Genomic DNA, 20933 nt, shown 5'->3' on the forward strand with positions numbered 1-20933 from the left:
GAAGTGGAGCTGCTGAAGACTTGCACTTCCTTTTTTCTTATTTTAATTGCATAGCATGTTTTCATGGTCGAGACCGAGCGGTACACATAGTTTTAAGACCTGCTGTTTTTATTGGCATTATGTCATAAATATTTCCCCCATGTTATCATTAAACTTTTGTAAATACTTTCAGTGGCTGCAGTATATTTTGAGTAGAGCAATGCCATAATGTAATTAGGCTTGGACATTTAGGTTGTTTTCAGGGTTCCTGTTTTCCTATAATAAATAATACTGTTACGAACATCTTTGTGTACAAGTTGTTTCCTATGTTTCTTGGTATTTCCTTGGGGTAGATTTCCAGGCACAGGATTCCTGACAGGACGTCAACATGTTAAGATCGTCAACAGTCCCTTGATATTTACCACCAAATGACTTTCTGAAGTGGTTTTCCTAGTGTACCCTGCAGTGGTGGTGGCATTGTCAGTCCTTGGGTCTGTTTGGAGGTATTTACAGGATTATAATAGAAAGATAGAGTGGGGTGGGGTTTGAATCAAACAGACTTGGGGGTCTCATAACCCTGGCGACATCAGTTCTCCTTCCTGAGGACAGTATGACAGGAGTGATGATACTGTCCTTAGGCAGTTTTGTGAAGTGAGTATAAAGCATAGAACTCAGCACCTGGCACACGGTAGGAACACACTAATTGCTTACGGCTACAGTGTGACACTTCCCGACTGGGACTGGAGTGAATTCATGCCTTCTGTAAGCTGATGCTGCCAGGTGAGGCCTTGGCTCCAGTCTCCACCAACTGAGGCATATGTGCCCTTCCATTGAATAAGCCAAGGCCCCCAGGAACCCTGCAGACAGCAGGGCAGAAGGCAAAGGCCAAAGCCAGAGAAAGTGAACAAAGGGTTCGGAGGGCAGAACAGAGGGAGGAAGTGATCTCCTGGCTGATTGAGAAGGAGATCTGGGAAGGAGAAGGAAGTGGTGGGGTGGAGGAACAGGGCTTGAGGGGCCCACAGGAAAAGTCAAGACCGAGGGGCTGAGGTCCAAAGCGAAGGGCCGGTTTAATACCAGGACGTAAGGTGAATCCAGGTACCAGGTCAGCAGAGGCTGGCCCAAGGCAGGAGTTGGGCATCAAAGGGCTCTGACAAGCTGCCCGGCACTTCTATGATTAGCTCACTGTGTGACCCTAGACAAGAACCCCGCCCTTGCCAGGCACTGGTTCACTCTGCAGCCGAGAAAGGCTATGAAGGAAGTGACAGCTGGAGACTATCTGCTAACTACTCTCCCTGCATCTGGGCAGCAGGTCCCGCCTTGAAGAGGAATCTGGGTAGTGTATCTTCATGTTTGTGACACCTTGGTCAAGGAACCACCTTGTACGTGGCAGTCCTGTTGGAAGAGAAATTTTAGAGGATCAAACCTGTGCCTTGTCCACATGCTTAAAAAGATTAGATAGAGAAAAGAAAATTAAATGAGAAATCGTTGTATTTGTACCAATGGAGTCCCCTATCAGGAGAGTCAGATCCTCTGAGCACACTGGTTCCTGATTTTCTGGCCTGGCAGTTTTGAAATGTCCGGCTTGTCATATCTCACCACTTCCCTCTCCTCCTTCTATGCTTGCTCCTGGGTCTGGTAATATGCTTTCTGCTGGGAGAGGGTGTCAGATTATTCTTCAGTTAAACATTATCTCTCTCCTTTTCCCATTTCTGTGTGATCTGGCCCCGAGGCCTTGATGTCAGGAAGAAAACAGGCAATCCTAGAAAGAGACATGACCTGAGCCTTGAGTCTTCGAGGGAAAGGAGGAGATAGGAGGACCCTCTGGCTCCAAGACCTTCAATAGCCCTTTAGTGTCCTTAGCTTGAAGTCTCAAATCTTCAGCCTGGCATGTAATGCCTTTATGGCTGGCCCTGCCTCCTTCCAGGCTGCCACGGAGTGGGGACTCAGTGAGTGTCACAATGGAAATGTTTGTTGTTATTAATAGTGATAATAATAATAATAAAAGAACTCATGCTTCTCTAGGCTCCACCAGACAACAGGCACTCCTAGGGTTCAGTAGAAGAAGCAATGGCCTAAAACTTCTTGGCTCTCCTGCTCATGCAAAACCTGGACTCTCTCCTCAAAGTCTACTCCAACCATTTCTGGGAGACAAGGGATAAAGAGCATTTAGTTAAGAGCAAAAGCTTTGGACTCACCATTGAAAGGAAACAGGGATCCTTGGAGAAAGGTTGACTGCAGAGCTTGGGGCAGGTAACGTACCAGATGAGCCTGGAATATCTTGTGCAAGAAGTTAAGAAAGTGCTCAAAAGGCAACAGAGCCATATCTGAAGGAAACAGAAACCACTCTAGAGGGGCTCCCACTGGCCAAGTCTGCGACAGTTTGAGCATCAAAATAAATAATAGTAACAGATTATAACCCATTGGATGAAATAGAAGTTACTGAGTTCTCATTATTATAAGTAAATGAATAAATAAATGAGGTAAAGGGGGCTCTCTCCTTTTAGTAGGATACCAACAGACACATTTGCAATGACGGAGTTAGAAAATCATCATTGGAAGCCAAAACAAATGGGTGAGGTTGGGATGAGGAACAGGATACACATATTTACATAGTCTCAAAGAATTTTCCTGTGAGCTATTGATTAATCACAAAGGGGAAAAGAGCAACTTTATGGTGAAGAAAACTGGTGGACACCACCTCAGTCAAATGACCAAAGCTAACATCCCCTTGATGGGACAAGTTGACATCACATGCCTCCTGATGTGATGCACCCAGAAGGACACAGAATCATTTATCTGGAATTACTGCCAAAAATGCATGATCTGGATCTCATCATGAGGAAGGGACTAGACACAAATCCAAATAGAAAGACATTCTATAGAATCACTGGCAGGAACTGTCATAGATTGAAGGAGACCAGGAGAAAAAACATACATTACAGTTCGTGAGTTCAAGGCCTGCTCCAGGCTCTGCACTCTCAGCACAGATCCTCTGTCTCCCTCTCACTGCTCTTCCCCTACTCTCTCTCTCTCAAAAATAAATGAACATTTAGAAATAAAAATTGTCCTGTGGTTATGTAAGAGAATGTTTTTGTTTTTAGGAAATATACACTGAAGAAATTAGGGGTGAAGGGATACCATGTCTCTATGGTATAAGAATTTAGGGGTGAAGGGATGCCATGCTAACATAAGAAATAAGCAAAAAAAAAAAAAAAAAAGAAATTAATAAGCATATATAAAAATAGAGAAAGAAACAATAGTAAAGCACTTGGGGTAAAAATTAATCTGGTAAACTGGGTAAAGGAGACGAGTTCTTTGTACACTTTTCTCTAAATTTAAAGTTATACCAGAATAAAAATGTACATGTATTTTACAAAATGAGAAAACATGCTTCCTACAGATAACCCAGAGGAGGGTGCTGCTGAGGGCCAGGCTTGGGAAGGAACTAGGCAGATGGGTACCTGCACCCAAGAGTAGGGAGTCTCATGGTCCAATGAGAGTCTGTTGTCGAGTTCCCCATACTGCTCAAGCTACCAGTCACTCCTCAGCTTGGTTCTGCTGTTTAAGTCCTGAGAGTGAGGCTTCTCCCACCAAGCCTGAGGGCACAGGGCTGTGGGAAGCAACAATGCCAGGTCTAAGGGTGCATCACCACTGTGGGTTGGAAGCCTGCTGTGCATGGGCTCAGGGCCAGGCACCTTTTCATGTTCTCAGACTCTGGGCTAGGCACATGAGAAACTCCTTATTTAAGCTTTAAAGCAATCCTGTTAAATACATAGGATAATTCCCTGCTTTTCAGATGAAGAAACCGAGTCTTGGCACGGTGAGGTTGGAACAAGTTGCAAACACTGCTGTTCTGACTCCAAGTCTAGGGCTCTCGGCCCCCTCCCTGGATGTGCCAGAGACTTTCCTGCCTCCACACCTTGGCACGTGCCATTCCTTTGCCTGCATCCATGGTCCCCTCCTCCTATGTGAACTTCATGAATTTCCTGCAGGCCAAAGTGAAGTCAAGGTCTCCTGCCCCTGAATCCCAGGTTCTCGGTGATACATAAAACACCAACAAGGCCAGAATCAAGCTTGGCTTTCCTGTGAACAAGTCATTTTCTGACTAAATTAAAACCAACCCAATTGAGGAGACAATGCTGAGAAGCTGTTTTAAAGCTCCTAATTCGAGACAGCTGCGCAATAGAAAACACAAACAGGCTGGAAAGGATGAGGGCGGGGCAAGGGGTGGAGTGGGTGGGAGGTGGTTACATCCTGCCTTCCCTGTTAGAGTCAGGTCAGTCTTCTTTTCTGCTGGGCCTCAGTCTCCCCATCTGTAAAATGAAGCAGTAAGGCAATAGCAGGTGTTCTGATCCAAGGGTGTATGTCTGACTCACTTATGAAACCTATAAACTTTGCAGATTCCCTGGCCCCCACCCAGTCAGTAGGTCTAAGTTGGAGCCCGGCCTTACACTCTTTTACGAAGTCACACAGAGCTTCTGGTAGACACTCCTCCCACTATTTGAGAACCTCCAGATGGTCTTTGCAGGCCTCTGTCCTCTGACTAGTGAGCTGGTGGTGGGGATTCTTGGCCCTCACTGAAGGAGCTCCTTCTCCATGTCTGCTGGTCCTCTGTTCAGTTACTCTGCAGGCTGCCCACTGGCCACTTTGTACCTCTTTGACATCTTTCAAGGATCCTGAGCAGCACCCCAGCTTCTGAAGATTGACAGTGCATGGAAACTCAGAGTCACACTTTTGTGGCTGCTAATTAGTAAATCTGAAAGCTCCTTGTCATCTCAGAAGAGCTGTCTGAGTGGGAAGAAGACTTACTATTATTTGCAACTGCTTTCCTGGTACAAACTGAAAAACAAACTATATCACATCCTGAGGGCTGAGGGCCACATCCTCAGGAACCATCAAGGTTCTGAGAGAAGGAGATCTCCAGGTTCAGACATAAGATCTAGGAGCCCCACCCCCACCCAGCCTGGCCCCAGGTCTCTTTACTTCCTCCTCAGCTGGGGACTTCCTTTCTTTCCCCTCCCGCCAGGCTTTTGCCCCAGACCCTGGCCCAGCCTCTCACCTCCAGCCCTACCCTCTAGGAAGGAAAGATCCTGGTTAGGATGGGACTCTGACAATTGTCCGACCTCTCTGAGCCTCAATTTCTGTATCTGCTGGATTAGGTGAGACCTAAAGTACGTGAAGTGCATAGCACAGGGCCTGATGCAGTGAGACACCCAACAAGCTTTGGCAGTTTTTCTGGAATTCCCTTCCTGCCTGATCTCACCAGTGAGTTCCTTCTCCTTAATCAGGCTCCAGATCCCCTCCTATGGGAGGACCTCCCAGCAGAGTCTCTCTCTCACTGCTACACTGCTGTCCTGCCACTCAGCACATTTCCCCACCTGGGTTGCCTCCCCCACCAGACTAGCAGGAGCCATGCCTTGTTTTCATGTCCCCAGAAGGAAGATCAGTAAATGCTGATGGGTGCACTGCAGTGGGGTTTGTCCCATTCCAGGGCAAGCTAGGTGGGGTTGAGAGTGGGAGCCCCAGCCTAGTGGCCCAGCCTCTGGCTGCCCAGAGGTACTCTGCAGGCATCCCAGAACAGTGCATGGCAGTGGGAACATTCCAGTTCAGCACCTGAACTTGGGCACCTGACAGCCATGGCCAACATTATGGCAGTGCACTCTGCTCCTCCAGGAAGGAAGGAGATACACATGTTGCTTGGCCTGCCTAGAGAATGGCAGATGTTATCAAGACAGCATGTCAGCAATGAAAGGAACAAAATAAATGTCCCTTGGACCACAGGCAATGCCATTTCCAAGTGAAATTTATGGTAAAGGCCCTCTGGTTTCCCGATGTCACCGAGCAGCTTTGAGACCCTCCTTCTTTATAGCCCTTCCCCTCTCCAGGAGGGTCCAAGCTCTTGCTTCAGACTCTTCCTATATGAGATGAGGTTGAAAGGTAGGCTGGGGCCGGATCACACAGGGTCTGTAAGCTATGTGAGAGCAATGACCATTGTTCTTAGGACAATGGGAAGTCATAGCAAGGTGACGAAGGGATGGTACATGATCAAATTTGGGTCTGAAAATATCATTCTGCTGTGTGGAGAACAGACAGTAGTGAACAGATTTGGCTTCAGGGATGAGCTACTAGTGCTGTTGTGCAGGGCACTATTGATCAGAAGGACCCTGCACTCGGGGCTTAAAACCCTGCAGTTGCCATTTGAAATTCTTAATAATATTATCTTTTGAATTTGTGTTTTGTAAGCGAAGTCTGAGACGGTGAAGGGTGGGGAGCCCTGGCTCCTATGTGGTCCTGACTCCTGCTACCTCCCCTGCACAGGTTCTCAGCTCCCTCCTCCCCAGTCCTTCCTAGCAACCACTGCCACTCTGTGCCCCCCGAAGGGATCTGGGTGCATGTGTGGGGAGGCTCGGGGTTGTCTGGTGGTACCTCAGGATGAGGCATGTCGGTGACAGTCACTGCCCTGGGTGGACAGCACCATGGCACATTCAGCAGGTGATTCAGGGGTGAGTCGTTCTCTCATTCCTGATGCAGGTGAAAAGTGTGTCTTGGCGGGAGTTTGCAATACCTTTCGGGACTGCTATCTACAGAGGAAAGGGAGACGACTGGCTAGACTTCCCTGTCCCCAGCCAGGGAAGACAGTGCCATGGTTGGCTGGACAGGAAGCCCAAAAGCCGACAGGGTTTGCGCAGAAGCACATTAAATAACAAATAAAGCACCGCAAAACTGAGAGTGAGAGAACATGGCTAAGGGAGAAACTTTACATTTTGGTACCTTTAATGGCAATTTTTGTCTTTGCCTTTTTAGTAAGAGGCCTTACATTTTCATTTTGCATTGACCCCGCAAAGGATATAGCTCATCCTGGTAGAAAGCAATCAATGAGATAAAGCATGTAAAATACATGCAGGCCTGTAGGTACTGATATTCCCTTAATGGAGGCTAGTATTATTGATCTTGTTGTTTATTTGGCTAGGATAAATGAAGTAGCTTCGGGAGCTGAGCCTTGCCCAGTGGCTGGCTGTGGCAATCGATGTTGTAACCTATTTTCCATTTTATTCTCAATCCTTGGGCCTACTACAACTTGAATTCTTCAAGCAGATGTGTTCAAATGCCATGCAAAACAGGATGGGACGTTGCCTGCGCAGGGGGATCCCCCTTAAAAGAGGAGCCATAGCCTGGCCTGAGGCATAGCTGCCCAGACCTCAAGGCAAGTTGAGTTTTGAAGCAGCTGGAACAGTGATTAAAAAGCTGTGATTTTCAGGACTGGATTCACCTCTCTAGGGGGCTAGTGAATGAGGGAGGCCCGAAAAGAGTTCCCTTTCTGAGGGGCACTCAGATGTCTCTGTCTTGCTTCTCTACCTCCTGGATCGTCCACGGTCCATCTTCCCCATCCCTGCTGCCTTTTCCAGGCCTCATCTCTCTCTCTCTCTCTCCTTTAGGGATATAACAACACCCTCTTCTGGTTTCACCCACCCCCCACTCCTACCCCAAACCACTTCTCATCGGGAAAGTTCTTCTAGAATCTGTCTGTGGGCTCCTCCAGGCAGAGACCAGGTCTGCCTCCTCTCTGGGCCCCAGTTCTAGCAAGTTCTGGCAGGGGTTGGCGTCCAGCAGTGTTTGTGGACCTGGGTTAGAGAAGGCTGTGGTAGTAACAGCGGTTGGCTCCCAACACCTATGACACCCCAAGGGATCCCCCCCCCCAGTGGTGAAGTACAAACATGTGGCTCACTTCTGGCCACAAGACATGAGGGGAGGTCTCCTGGGAGGATGGGGATAGAGAGGACTTTGAAGAAAATGAGATGCAAGGGGAGGTAGCCTGTTTCTTCCCCTAGATGTGGCTTTGTCTGGAGCTGTAGGCCAGAGCTGCTGCAACCCATGGGGGAAGAAAGCAAATGGAGGAGAACCACAAAGAAACTGAGCTGAAGCCCTAAAGTACCCCACCTGGAGGCCACGCTGCCTCCAGACCCCTCATGTGGGAGATAACACACTTCCTCCATAATAAACCCTTTGGTTTTATGTTTCTTGCAACCAAGACATCCTCAATGGATGCAAATAACACAGTGAAGACCATGTGCCAGCACTGGACTCTCACCCAATAACACCACCAGCCCCAACAGCCTCCTGAGGCTCAGTATTTCCAGCTCAGGATTGCGGTGAGAGGGTCTGGAGGCAGAACTGGAGAAAGGAAGGCTGAAACCCATTGTTAAGAGAGGGCTGTTGGGGCGCCTGGGTGGCTCAGTCATTTAAGTGTCCGACTTCAGCTCAGGTCATGATCTGGCGGTTTGTGGGTTCAAGCCCCACGTCGGACTCTGTGCTGACAGCTCAGAGCCTGGAGCCTGCTTTGGGTTCTGTGTCTCCCTCTCTCTCTGCCCTTCCACTTCTCATGCTCTGTCTCTCTCTCTCCTTCTCTCAAAAATAAATAAACATCAAAAAAAATTTTTTAACTAAATTAAATTAAAAGAGAGATCTGTTGGCAAAAGATACCGCGGAGGTCAAGAGCCTGGGCTTTGGCATCAGACAGACCTGAGTGTGCAGCCCAGCACTCTGTTCACTTGGCTGTGAGGCCTTGGGTGAGTCACATAAACTTTAATCCCTAGTTTGTTCCACTGGGAAGTGGGGGCAATGATAGCCTGCACCCCACAGGATGGGGTGAGGACTAGGTGAGACAGTGTGTGTAGAAAGCTTAATGGTGTCCCCAGTACTTGGCAAGTGTTCTGAAGCCCAGTTGGCTGCCCTGGTGGCCCAGCCTCGGAAGCTGTGAAAGGTGGGGCGGTGTGAGGGGAGGAGAAAGACCTCTTTGCAGTGGAGAACTTTAGAGCCTCTTTGGATGCCTCCCATTACTTCCTTCCACAATTGCTCTGGCCCATGACCAGCACAGCAAATCTTTCCGAGGCTGCCCTGGCTAGACCAGAGCAGTCAGGATAGGAATTCTTTATTTTGGGGGTCCTTGAGGTGGACCTTGGGGGGACTTGCCCAGGTAAGGTAGGTCAAGGAAGTCATGCCAGGAGGAAGGCTGGAGAACAGAGGGGAAAAGTGTAGCAGCGAGAAGGGTACCTCTGGGGCAAGGGAAAAGGCCTGTTAGGAACAGAAATTTGTTGAGGGTGATGGGAGGAACCCCTGGAGAGTCAGGGGAAGGAACCTGGCTGTGAAGTTTTCTGCCAATGGTAACCTCCTGTTACCATAGGGTTTCTAGTCTGCCTCCAGAACTAGAGGCATCACCCCAATTGATAGATGGAAAAACAGGCCAGGGAGGCTGAGTCAGTGCTATCAGCTGCCGTTAGGATAAGGTGCAGCCTCAGCATTCAAAGTTCAAGGTGATATTTACACCATTAGCTGTCATCAGCTGCAAGCAACAGAAAACCTGGCTTGGTGCCTTCAATGCTGAAGATGTTTAGTGGCTCAAACCTAAGGGTTCTGGAGGTAGGGGACTCCCAGGGGCAGCCCCACTGCTCTACAATTCTCCCTGAAGTATTCTCTCCTGGGCGGCTATTTCAGAAGTATGGGTGTGCCCCATCTCTAAGTCTGGGCACACAGAACTGGCACTTGGGAGCTTAGCTGTCTTGCACACCAGCTTTCATCTGTCTTATCACCTCAGTCGGTGGTAAAGGAGGCATTGGTGAGGGTGGTGATTTGTAGACAAGGCTGACTCATCCCTTCTTGCCTACCCAGCCTGGGCTCAGGCTCCCCTGCCGGCATTTTCTGCTGAGCATTCAGGCCCTGGCTCTTTGGGGCTGTGTTCGGGGCTGCAGCCCAGGGCTCTTTCCAAGGTGGTACCAGACAGTGCCCCCAGCATCTGCCCAGCCAAACTGGAAATCCCAGTAATGTTCTCAACACTGTCTCCTTTCCAAAGTTGGGGGACGGGGTGGTGGTGGCAGATAGGGAAACTGAGACTCAGAGAGTTAGAGGGTCGATTAAGGTCCCTCGACCACTAAAGTGTAGGGGCCAGGCAAAACAAAAATGGGCGCCTCAGCCTGGGTTTTCAGACTCCCACACTATGCCTTCATAATCCTGTCTCTCAGTTCAACCACGTTCTTCAGCCTGAAGACTCCATTTCCTGAGGGAGGTTTCCTGCCCCAGAGAGTGTGTAATCTGGAGACTTGGCGGGGGGGGGGGGGGGGGGGGGGGGGGGGGTGGGGTGGGGGTGTGGGCAGTGCTTATGAGACCTCAGGCTGTTTTCCCTTGCTAGTTACCTAGTCACTCCATCTCTGTCTTCCACTCCCCCCACCCCCCTGCCCCCCACCCCCACCCAACAATAGCACAGGGCTGTCTGCCCCCAGGCTGCGAGCTCCTTGAGGGCAGACTGTGGACTGAGGCACTAGGCAGCCAGGGTTTGATGAGTGATAGTGATGTCCTGGACCTGGGTGAGCCCTCCAGTATGGTTTGCTGCTGGGGAGTGGAGATCTAGCATCTCTGCACCTGGCTTGGCCATGGGGCTGGGATGGTGGGCGACAGCACTGGGGTTCCTGCCCCATCCTCACCCACACCTTCGGTGGGCTTCAGGCTCCCTAAGTTTATGGGCTCTGAGAATGGCCCAGCTAGGGCTTTGGAAGGGGGCAAGTGGAGGCGGGCAGCAGAGTGGCAGGTGTCAGGCGGGGCTGCACCAGGGAGCACCGCGGCTCCACTTCCTGTGGGTGAGGGCCCGGTGCCTGCCCCGGGCGGGGTGGGGGGGGGGGGGAGGTTGCACAAACCTTCCTGCGCAGGCCCCAGGCTGCCTTCCCGCCTGGCCTGTGCACCAGCCTGCCTCTCCTGCTGGCTACTGCGGCTGGCATCCCTGCTCTCAGTCCTGCAGCCTGGACTGTGTCTCCATCACCACAGGGTTGGCAAGGGGCCTGCCGGACACCAGGGCCCGCCCTCCCATCCCTGGAAGGGTACTGCTCCTTCCTCATTTTGCTGCTGATTCTAGCCCCAAACAAAACAGGTTGAGCCCTTTTCCTCCCTCCGGCAGCTCCTCTCTGGCTTGCGGCTGCCTTCTGAGCCGCTGCAAACGGTGCCGGCCAGAGAGGGGGGGCCTGGGCCAGCCCTGTCGGGACTGGGACGGTGCGCCTGGCTCCTGGCCCTCGTTCAGCCCTGTCTGTGGCAGGAGAGCAAGCTTTGCCGTGGCAGTTGCCTGAAGATGATGCCCCAGCTTCAGTTCAGAGATGCCTTTTGGGTGAGTGAAGACAGCTGGGGCATTGAACAAGTGGAATGGGCTCTGGGGAGGCTGGCTCCACTGAAATTTCCCCCTCGGCAGCCGGTGGGGGTGTGGCTCCAGGAAGGAGGTTTGCTCATAAATATAGCGGTTGATGTTTTGGTCTTAATTATTGTGGAGGTGACCCGGGCTTCTGTCCCTTCTGAGTTGGAAGATGAAGGGGGTCCTTGGCCTGGGGTGCTGATTTCTCTGCAAACTTCTCCACAGTGAGGTGGGGGAGGGATATCCTCTAAACACCCAGGCCTGATTTCTCTGAGAGACCATCTCCCCACTGCAGGATCTTTTTAGGAGAATCTAGGGGTGCCTGGGTGGCTCAGTCGGTTAAGCGTATGACTTCGGCTCAGGTCATGATCTTGGGGATCATGAGTTTGAACCCCGCATCAGGCTCTGAGCTGACAGTGCAGAGTCTGCTTGGGATTCTCTCTCTCTCTCTCTCTCTCTCTCTCCCTCCCTCTTTCTCTGCCCCTCCCCTACTTACGCTCTCTTTCTCAAAATAAATAAACTTTTAAAAAATTAAAAAAAATTGTTTTAATGTTTATTTATTTTTGAGAGAGAGAGAGAGAGACAGAGCACAAGCAGGGGAGGGGAAGAGAGAGGGAGACACAGAATCCAAAGCAGGCTCCAGGCTCTGAGCTGTCAGCACAGAGCCTGACGTAGGGCTCAAACTCACGAACTGCGATATCATGACCTGAGCCGAAGTTGGACACTTAACTGACTGAGCCACCTAGGTACCCCTAAAAATATTTTTTAAAAAAGGAAAATCTAATATATGGATAGGGGCTTGAGGAGGCCATGTGAGGTGAAGGAGGGAGGGGGGGTGGTCATGGGTTTGGGGACCAGACAAACTTGAATTGGGATCTTGGCCCTGCTACTTAGAGACTGGACAAGCTATCTTATTTCTCTGAGCCTCATTTTTTCCAGCTATACAGTCCAGATAAATATTAATAAGCATCTCAACTGAATGGGAGGATTTAAAAAGGTGATCTAATGTAATCAAATGACAGTTCTTTTTTCCTGATATAACCTCTCTTCTTTGCAGACTTTAGGGGTCCTTTAAGGAGGCAGCACGGCTGGGCAATTCCTTGCTAACTTTCTTAAATTCAGTGCAAGCATACTTCAAATCCTTTCCCCCATGAAATGATGGCATGCAATAGGCTTGTGGAGGTGAAATGGCTTGGCATGGGCCACACAGCCTGCAAGCCCACTTTGGACCCCAGATCCCCTCAGCTTTTTAGCAGCCCTGCCTCTATCTTTCCTCTGCTTCTCAAGCTCTGGCTGTCCCCAGCAGCTCATGGGAAAAAGCAGAGACCTCTCTGGTTAGAGCTGGGGAATGAGGCTGTCCTGAGGGTGCCTCCCTTCAACCACACAGAGGACTCCCTGGTCCTTCACTCAGCCGTCTCAGCCTTAGACAATATCCTGGCCCTCCCTGGGCCCTTTCCTGGGGCCTGTGGCTAGGAGGATGACAGTTAACAAGCTAGGCCTTCCTTCCGTTCCGGGCCGTGCTCTGCTTGGGGCTTGTGGCCAACATATGAGTGGCCTGCTTCTCACCTGCCCTGACCACACAGTGGGCAGAGGGCCACCTGGGGAGGGTACCCGTTCCGTTCCTCTCTGGGTCTCTGTTTCCCCATCTCTACAAAGAAGAGGTGGGCTCAGTCCAGAGAAAACAATGGAGGCAGACCTGGCTCAGCCCAGCCCAAGTACCAGGCTGGTAACTGGGTCCTCTCGAAGGGGTGCTGGCTGCAGTAGGGGGTGGGGCAGTGAGTCATCACCTCTGCTGTGACTTAGAGTGAAAAGTGGGGGAAAGAGGTAGGGCCTGGAAATCCAGGGTGCTCTGTAGCCCAGGGCAGACCAGGAGACCCTGATCGTTTCACCTCTAGGACGTCTGTCCCACCCCAGGGCCCCTGGCCCCACCTTCCTGAGGGCAGAGCTCTGGCAAGGAGCAGCCCCCATGGCAGGATCTGGGCAGTGGGGGATGGCATAAGAGTGGGTAAGGTGTGGCAGGGACAGCAGCAGCAGCAATAAAGGAGCTGCGGCTGTGGTGGCTTTCTAAGGGACATCCAGCCATGCTTTGTGCCTGCCCCACCTCTGAGCCATCGCAGGCTTCAAGACCTCCAGTGCCTCCTCTCCTCCCCTGCTGGCTCCCTGGACTGGAGTGAGGGTATAGCCTAGGCAAGGCCAGAGCAGAGAGAAGTGCCCAGTGGGAGCCTCTCACCCTGAGCCTGGCAAACACACCAGGAGGTCATGGTCATCATCACTGACCCCAGGGCTCTGAATTCTAACCCCTCTCCCTGATGCTCAGCTCAGCCCATGAGGACAAATGACACTTACTTGTACTAAAGAAGTGCCAGGCACTGTTCTCAGGACTGTTGATCTATTCATCTACTTAAACTGATGAAGTAGATGCTATTGTTATCTCTATTATTCAGAGGAGGAAGTTGAGGCACAGAGCTTAAATAGCTTGCCCAAGGTCACACAGTGGGGATTAAACCCTGACAGGCTAGCTCCAGTGTCTGGGCTCTCACCCAAGGTGCTTCAACACCCTCTATCAACACAGTAGATCACTGGGTCTTTGGGCCACATCAGCAAATTGGAGGGAAAATGTCTGTTTTTCCTACCTCCCAGAGAAGTAAGAAGATCAGACGAGGTTTATAGAAGTATTTTGAAGCTCAGTTTACAGACAAATCTGTAAAACAAAAGACAGTGATCTTACTGCTGTAGAAATACTAGGGACAGAGCCCAACCTGCCCCTCCCCCATCTTTCCTCCTACCCCAGCCCAAGGCAAGCCATTCCATAGCTTAGCAGTTCAAAATGAGTAGTCTTAAATAGTGGAAGGAAGCCCATGAACTAGAAGGATCATGTCTAACACCATAGCACTGCAGTTATTCGGCAGTCTCAACCATCCAGAACACAGGTGGTATGTAGCCCCATTCCTGGCACTAGCTCAGAGTAAGAGAAACACAAGCGGTTTCTGAGGAGCTAAGAGCTTATATTAAAGCTCATATACTTTAATCATATGAGATGCCCCATAATTTTTACTTAGGGCTTAAGAACTCTAATTTTACCCATAATTTTAACAAGCTTTTAATTAAAAAAATTTTTTTAATGTTTATTTATTTTTGAGAGAGAAGGAGAGACAGAGCATGAGCAGAGAAGGGGCAGAGAGAGGGGGACACAGAACCCAAAGCAGGCTCCAGGCTCTGAGCTGTCAGCACAGAGCCCGACGCGGGGCTCAAACTCACAAACTGCGAGATCATGACCTGAGCCGAAGTCGGAGGCTTAACTAACTGAGCCACCCAGGGGCCCCAAGCTTTTAATTTATAGATGTATCAGTTAGAGGGGGTCTACATGGAACATGATATACATTGATGAGTGATATGAACTGTTAAAGACAGCTTGACAGATAGCTGATAGCTGATAGCAAGGTGGGAGACCAAAAAATTATAAAAAGCCGACATAATGGCTCAGAAGTGATGGGAACATTCAGTGTGGGAGCAGGCCAGTTCTGTTTCTCAACAGGCCTGTATTTCTAATTTATCAATGTGACTACCCAGTATTTATTTATAGCCTGCTATTTTCTGTGGCAAAACATTCAGATGCAGGCCACTATGGAGTGAGGCAGGGGTGGACTAGCCACAGGGGGAAGGAAGGGATAATTTAATTTCTGTTACACATACAAATGATAAAAAGCATCGCAGCTTTGCAGGAAGTTAGTGGCTGGGCCTCAGAGTGGGGCTTGTCAGTGAGACGAAGTTGAGGGTAAGAATATCAGGTGCCTGAGCTGAGAAGGGTTTAGATCTCATATAACCTGCCCAGCAGTGAGTCAGACGGGCACAGAAACCCAAAAAAGGCAAGGTCCTGCCCCTCACCTCCCAGTGTCTCCTTGCCAGTGTCTCGGCTCCCAGCAGGCAGCCAAACTCTATTGCAGAAAACATCTGTCTAAATTCTCAACACAGGGCTGGCAAGCGAGGGACAGTGTTCAGTCTATGTTTGTAGAATGAATGCATGAACATGGTTCCACTGCCTTCCTGAACCCATTTTCTCCTTCATTTCTTTTGAGTTCTATTCTACAAATATTTGTTGAGCAGTATTCTCTGCTAGGTGGTCTAAGCTGGATCCCTACCTACCCTCACCCCCACATCCAATCAGGTGAGTGAGACTGGCCTTCAAGGAAGTTACTGTCCAACACTGAACACTGAGGTTCCCTAATAACTGGGCCAGGCACGAGGTGCCCTGCTCTGAGCTGTACCTTCCCATCCCACCCTCTGGCTCCCTCCCAGGCTTTGCGAAGAAGCCACTGAGTATTGTTTTAAGAAGGAAAATCTAGTTTTGAACCAGGTTTTATTGAGATCCACATCCTATCCCTTTTGGTGTTGTTAAAAGGAAACGTAAGGGCTTGAGGAGGATGGGCCACATATATTACAGTGACATCTCACCCCTAAGGGGTAAGATGGACCACCAAAGAGGACAGAGGGAGCAAGCCTGAACTTTTCCCTCTGACTTGTAGTCACATCTCTCCCCTTTGAGGCTAGGCTCTAGCATCATCTGGAAACCTCTGTGTCATCCTGGGAGGGGCTGAGCTCCCCAACAGACAGAGCACAGAGGAAGGCACCACTTTCCGGGTGGGGGAATGACTCACCAGGGATACACAGGGGCTGAGGATGGGCCCATCCCTCCCCTCTTGTGTCGGCTCAGCTGCTGTTGCCTCTTCCCCTTCCCAGTTCTGAGACTCTGAGGTTCCCCATTTAGGATAGAGGCCCCACTTTGGCCTGTCCCCCACCCCAGGACCTGCCAACCACTGTCTTGGGGCCTCACAGAAAATCAGGAGAGGCTGATGCTCATTGGATACCTACTCTGTTCTGAGCCCTTAAAGCTATGTACATACCTTCTAAAGAAATAAAATCAATAAATATAAGATCCTAAGAAGAAAGTAGGAAAATAGAGAAAGCCAGGAGAAAAGCACCCTTAGTCTCATCACACAAAGACAACTGGTAATATTTTGCTCTGCTTCCCTAACATTATTTGACATAGGTGCAAGCACATTGTGTACACAATTTTGTATTCTCCTGTACCTTTTTTCCTTGCATTTTAATTTTTGTAATGTTTATTTATTTATTTTTGAGAGAGAGAGACAGACAGAGAGACAGAGAGAGAGAGAGACTCCCAAGCCAGTTTCACACTTTCAGCGCTGAGCTGGGTGTGGGGCTCAATCCCACGAACGGCAAGATCATGACCTGAGCTGAAATCAAGAGTCAGACGCTCAACCAACTGAGCGGCCCAGGCACCCCTTTTCACTTTAAACTTTATTTTTAATTGTGGTAAAGTATACTTAACATGAAATTTATCATTTTAACATTTAAGTGTACAGTTCAGTAGGGTTAAGTATACTCACATTGTTGTGGACGCTCCTGCCTCTTTTCATCATAATTCCATTTTGAACATGTGTGGGTGTGGGTGTGATTTCCTCGTTTCAAAACACCATTGTTAATGGCTACACAGTCCAGCTTGTGGATTTGGTAGATGTATGATTCATTTATCCAATCCCTATTGTTGGACATGTAGGTTGCTGCTGCCTATTATTCATTACTCTAGACAGTGATGCATTGGGTAGATCTTTGTGTATCAAAATTTTTCACTTGAGGATTATTTTCTTGGGTGGATTCCCAGGAGAAGAGACATTCCTGAGTGAGATAGTGGGACCGCATCTCTAGCTGGGCAGGAGCCTTTTTATGCAGGAAGGAGGGACCGGAGTGGCCTGGAAGGGGCTGGGAGGGCCAGGCCTGGAGGGGCTCTGCCACGAACTGAAGCCTGCTCAGACTTTGTTCAAGAATTTGCAGCAGGGCAGGCCCCTATGGCCTTGAAGGCCAAGGAGGCCAGTGGCTGGGGAAGGGGTCCTCCCAAGCATCAGGGGCTTGTAGACAGTGCAGGAGGTAGGAGAGGGAGGCCCTAGCTGTCCTGCCTTTGCTGCTACCAAATGCCTTCCCAGTGTGTCCTTGGCCATGGCCGTCTGAAGGAGTGAGGACAGACTCTCTCTGTCAATGTCCTCCTATCTCCTGAATGGAGGCATGGGCGGGCCTACTCCATGGCCACATGTCCAGGGCAGAGCAGGGACTCCCTCCCAGGTCTATTGGACACCATCATATTCTGCCTCTGAATTCAAGGAGATTGACTAGTTTCTTCTTGGTTCAGTTATAATTCTTATAGGATACATGACATTGTATATGTTGACTCTCTATGTTGACATTGATTTCGGTCATTTTGGAAGTAGGGTTATTTTTCTCTCCATTTCCCCTCTAATTTTCTGTAAGTGAACACAGATTATGTATGTCATTAAAAGGAAAATACTTGAAAACAAAACTAAGCAACTGCTGTTTTCAAGCCTGAGATTTTAAGTGAAATTTGTGGTTTGATAGCATTACCTCTTGCACATACTCTGTGTGCACTTTGTGGTACATCGTCCCCCTGGGGCCCAAGAACTTGGTTCATCTGTGCCTATTTCCCAGGACATGGCCAGCTGTTTGATGGTGTGAGAAGGAGGCAGAGGTCTCTGGTTATGCTTGCTGTGCATTTGTGAGGCTGGCAGAGGTCACCTGGAGGATCTACTGGCCACAGCAGCCTTGGTCACCCTCAATTTTATTCTTGGTGGAAAACAAGGTCTGCTTCTCAATGACCCCCTGCACTCCAGTTCCTGGGATTTGTGTACTACACACCACGGGGGTAGCCCCCCAGAATGGAGCGGGAGGGCCTTGCTTGGACTATGGAGGGCAGGCAAGGATTTGGGAGAAGGCAGGCTGGCAGATGGCAGCCCAGGGGAAGGAATGGCATGGACGAAGGTGTGGAAGTGGGGAGTGGGCACAATGGGTTTGGAAGGCAGTTTTCTGGCCCACAGGCTCATGCAGGGCGACTGGTAGGAAAGTGACTGGAGATTGTGAAAGGTCCTGACCGGCCTTAAGAGGTGACAGAGACGCTTTCTTCTGCCTCCCTGCACCCTCTCCAGCAGCGGATGTTTCCTATCATGAAAAGGAGCTGCAGGCTGTGGGCGGGATGCCCTCCCTCCTCACCCAGAGTCTAGCTGATGCCGCAAACCACACAATGAAGGGAACTTGGTGTGGAAACTGAAACTGCCTGGACTTCCAGCAAGAGAGAGTAGCACCCTGTGCCCTGGGGGCTTGCCCGTGCTGGGGCTCTTCCCTGGACTCACTCCAACAGCTCCTCCCTCCAGGCCTTCTTTAATGCCTCTCCTAGCCTCCACCTTCACTTGCTGGGCCGGGGAGAATCATTTCCCTTCTCTGAACTTCAGATTCCTCATGTGGGATGTCAGAGTGATGCTCATCTAAGACAGAGGCTTTAAAGATGAGGAGGCTAAGGGCAGCACTAAGGGGACCACCTTCTGCTGCTCACTATGGGGAGTTAGCAGACCAGAAACAGGTTCTAAGGGACCCAGACTTAGGATTGCATGTACACTACAGGGTGAGCCACGTATGTGCATCCTCCTACTCCCAGAATGCCTCCCCAACTCTGTTCACCATTACACATTAAATTCTGCCATCAGAGAGTCATTCCCATGGCTTCAAATGACAAGATGCATTTCCTTCCAACAATAGCTCTGTGAACTTGGTATTCTTATGCCTGTTTTGCAGGCAGAAATCTCAGAGGGGATGTGGGACTGGGGATACCACCGAGGTGGACTTTGGGGTTGCTGGTCTAGACCTGGCTGCTACCTTCTCAGGCTTAGGTCAGAGAGCCCTTGGGGGTTACTGGGAGGTGCGGTGGTTCGCTAAGACCTGGCACTCTGAGCAGTGGGTGAGGAGAACGTGGGGGAATGACAGCCCCTTCCGCTGGTGTTGACAGCACCCACTATTGGGCAACAGGAAGTGCCTGCTGGAGCTCCAGAGACCACAGCCAAGGCAGGGATGGGGTGGCCAGATGGGACTCAGGGTTTCCCAGCAGTGGACATGGGAAAACAGAAGCTGAGCCATACTGGGAAGGAAAGAGGGGATGACGGGCTGAGGCAGGACAGTGCTTGACATATTCAAGGGACAAGGAGACCTGTGTGACTGAGGCCAAATGACCGAGGTGGGTAGTACTTGGAGATAATATCGAAAATGTGACAGGGAGCCAAACCTTGTAGGACTGTTGTTCTCAAACATCCCAATGCCCAGGCCACACCCAAGGTCAATTACATAAGAATTTCAGGGTGGGAGGCTGGGCATCAGTATTTTCCTAAGTTCTTGAGTGTTTCCAAAGTGCAGCCAGGGTTGAGAACCGTTGGCGTGGATAATTGTGATGCTGGATGCATTGCCATTGCTGATAACCAGCATACAGCTGGCTTTTACCACTTAGGTGACCTCATTTGACTCACTTGTGAATGAATAGAGGGTAGAGGTTTGTTTCGTTTTGCTTTTTAACCTTATAATCTACGATTATGTTTTTTTATTGTGGTAAATATACATAACATAAAACTTAACACTTTAACCATTTAAAAATTTTTTTAATGTTTATTTATTTTTGAGAGAGAGAGAGAGAGAGAGAGACAGAGCATGAGTGGGGGAGGGACAGAGAGAGAGGGAGACACAGAATCGGAAGCAGGCTCCAGGCTCCGAGCTGTCAGCACAGAGCCCCACATGGGGCTCGAACTCACAGACCGTGAGATCATGACCTGCGCTGAAGTCGGATGCTTCACCAACTGAGCCACCCAGGCGCCCCAACACTTTAACCATTTTTAAACGTGCAATGCAGCAGCATTAATATATTTATAATGTTGCACGACCATTACTACTACCTATTTCCAGAACTTTTCATCATCCCAAGCAGAAACTCTGGACTCATTAAACAGTAACTCTTCATCTCCCTTCCCTCGTCTCTTACTTTCTTTCTATGAATTTGCCTACCCTAGGAACCTCATATAAGTAGAATCATACAATATTTGACCTTTTGTGTCTGGCTTATTTCACTTAGCATGTCTTTAAGGTTTATCTGTGTTTCAACAGACATCAGAATTTCATTTCTTGGGGTGCCTGGGTGGCTCAGTCGGTGAAGCGTCCGAGTCTTGATTTTGGCTCAGGTTGTGATCTCATGGTTCCTGCGATCAAGCCCTGTGTCCTCAGCTCTGTGTGGACAGCTCTCAACTCTCTCTCTCTGCCCCTCCCCTGCTCATACTCTCTCTCTTTTGTTAGTGTTTTCTGAGTTGTAAGAAGTCTTTATATATTCTGGATATTAATCCCTTATCATATATATAATTTGCAAATACTTTCTCTCAATCTGGGCATTATCTTTTTACTCTCTTGATGTTGTCTTTTGATGCATAAGTTTTTAATTTTCATGAAATCTAATTTATCTATTTTTTCTTTTGTTATCTGTGGTTTTGGTGTCAAATCCAAGAAATCATTGCTAAGTCCAGTGTTTTGAGGCTTTTCTCCTATGTTTTCTTTTCAGGGTTTTACAGTTTTAGCTCTTACATTTAGGCCATGGATAAATTTAGAGTTAATTTTTGTATACAGTGTAAAGACTGGGTCCAACTTCATTCTTTTGCATGTGGATATCACTTTCCCCAGCACCATTTGTTGAAAAGACTCCTTTCCGCATTGAATGACCTTGATGTCTTTGTGGAAAATCATATATGTGCTTATTTCTGGGCTTTCTATTCTATTCCATTGGTCTATATGCCTATCCTTATGACAGTACCATACGATTTAAATTACTGTAGAAGGTGCCATCTTTGTCTCTTACACTGCCTTTAGAAGCTAATGCCCTGCTTTGATTCTACTACAT

General features: G+C 49.3%; 1 protein-coding gene across 2 annotated transcripts in view; it reads left to right on the forward strand.

Moving 5' to 3' along the window:
• Window positions 1-10663: 10663 nt before the first annotated feature.
• PSTPIP1 (proline-serine-threonine phosphatase interacting protein 1) overlaps window positions 10664-20933 on the forward strand; it is a 46795-nt gene continuing 36525 nt past the window's right edge. For both annotated transcript variants that reach the window (XM_042941321.1, XM_042941322.1), the window contains exon 1: window positions 10664-11125. In XM_042941321.1, coding sequence (XP_042797255.1) covers window positions 11090-11125 — 36 coding nt within the window. In that variant the 5' untranslated portion in view covers window positions 10664-11089. The remainder of the gene's footprint in view (window positions 11126-20933) is intronic.

This window comes from Panthera leo, chromosome B3 (genome assembly GCF_018350215.1).
Source record: "Panthera leo isolate Ple1 chromosome B3, P.leo_Ple1_pat1.1, whole genome shotgun sequence".
Taxonomy (NCBI): Eukaryota; Metazoa; Chordata; class Mammalia; order Carnivora; family Felidae; genus Panthera; species Panthera leo.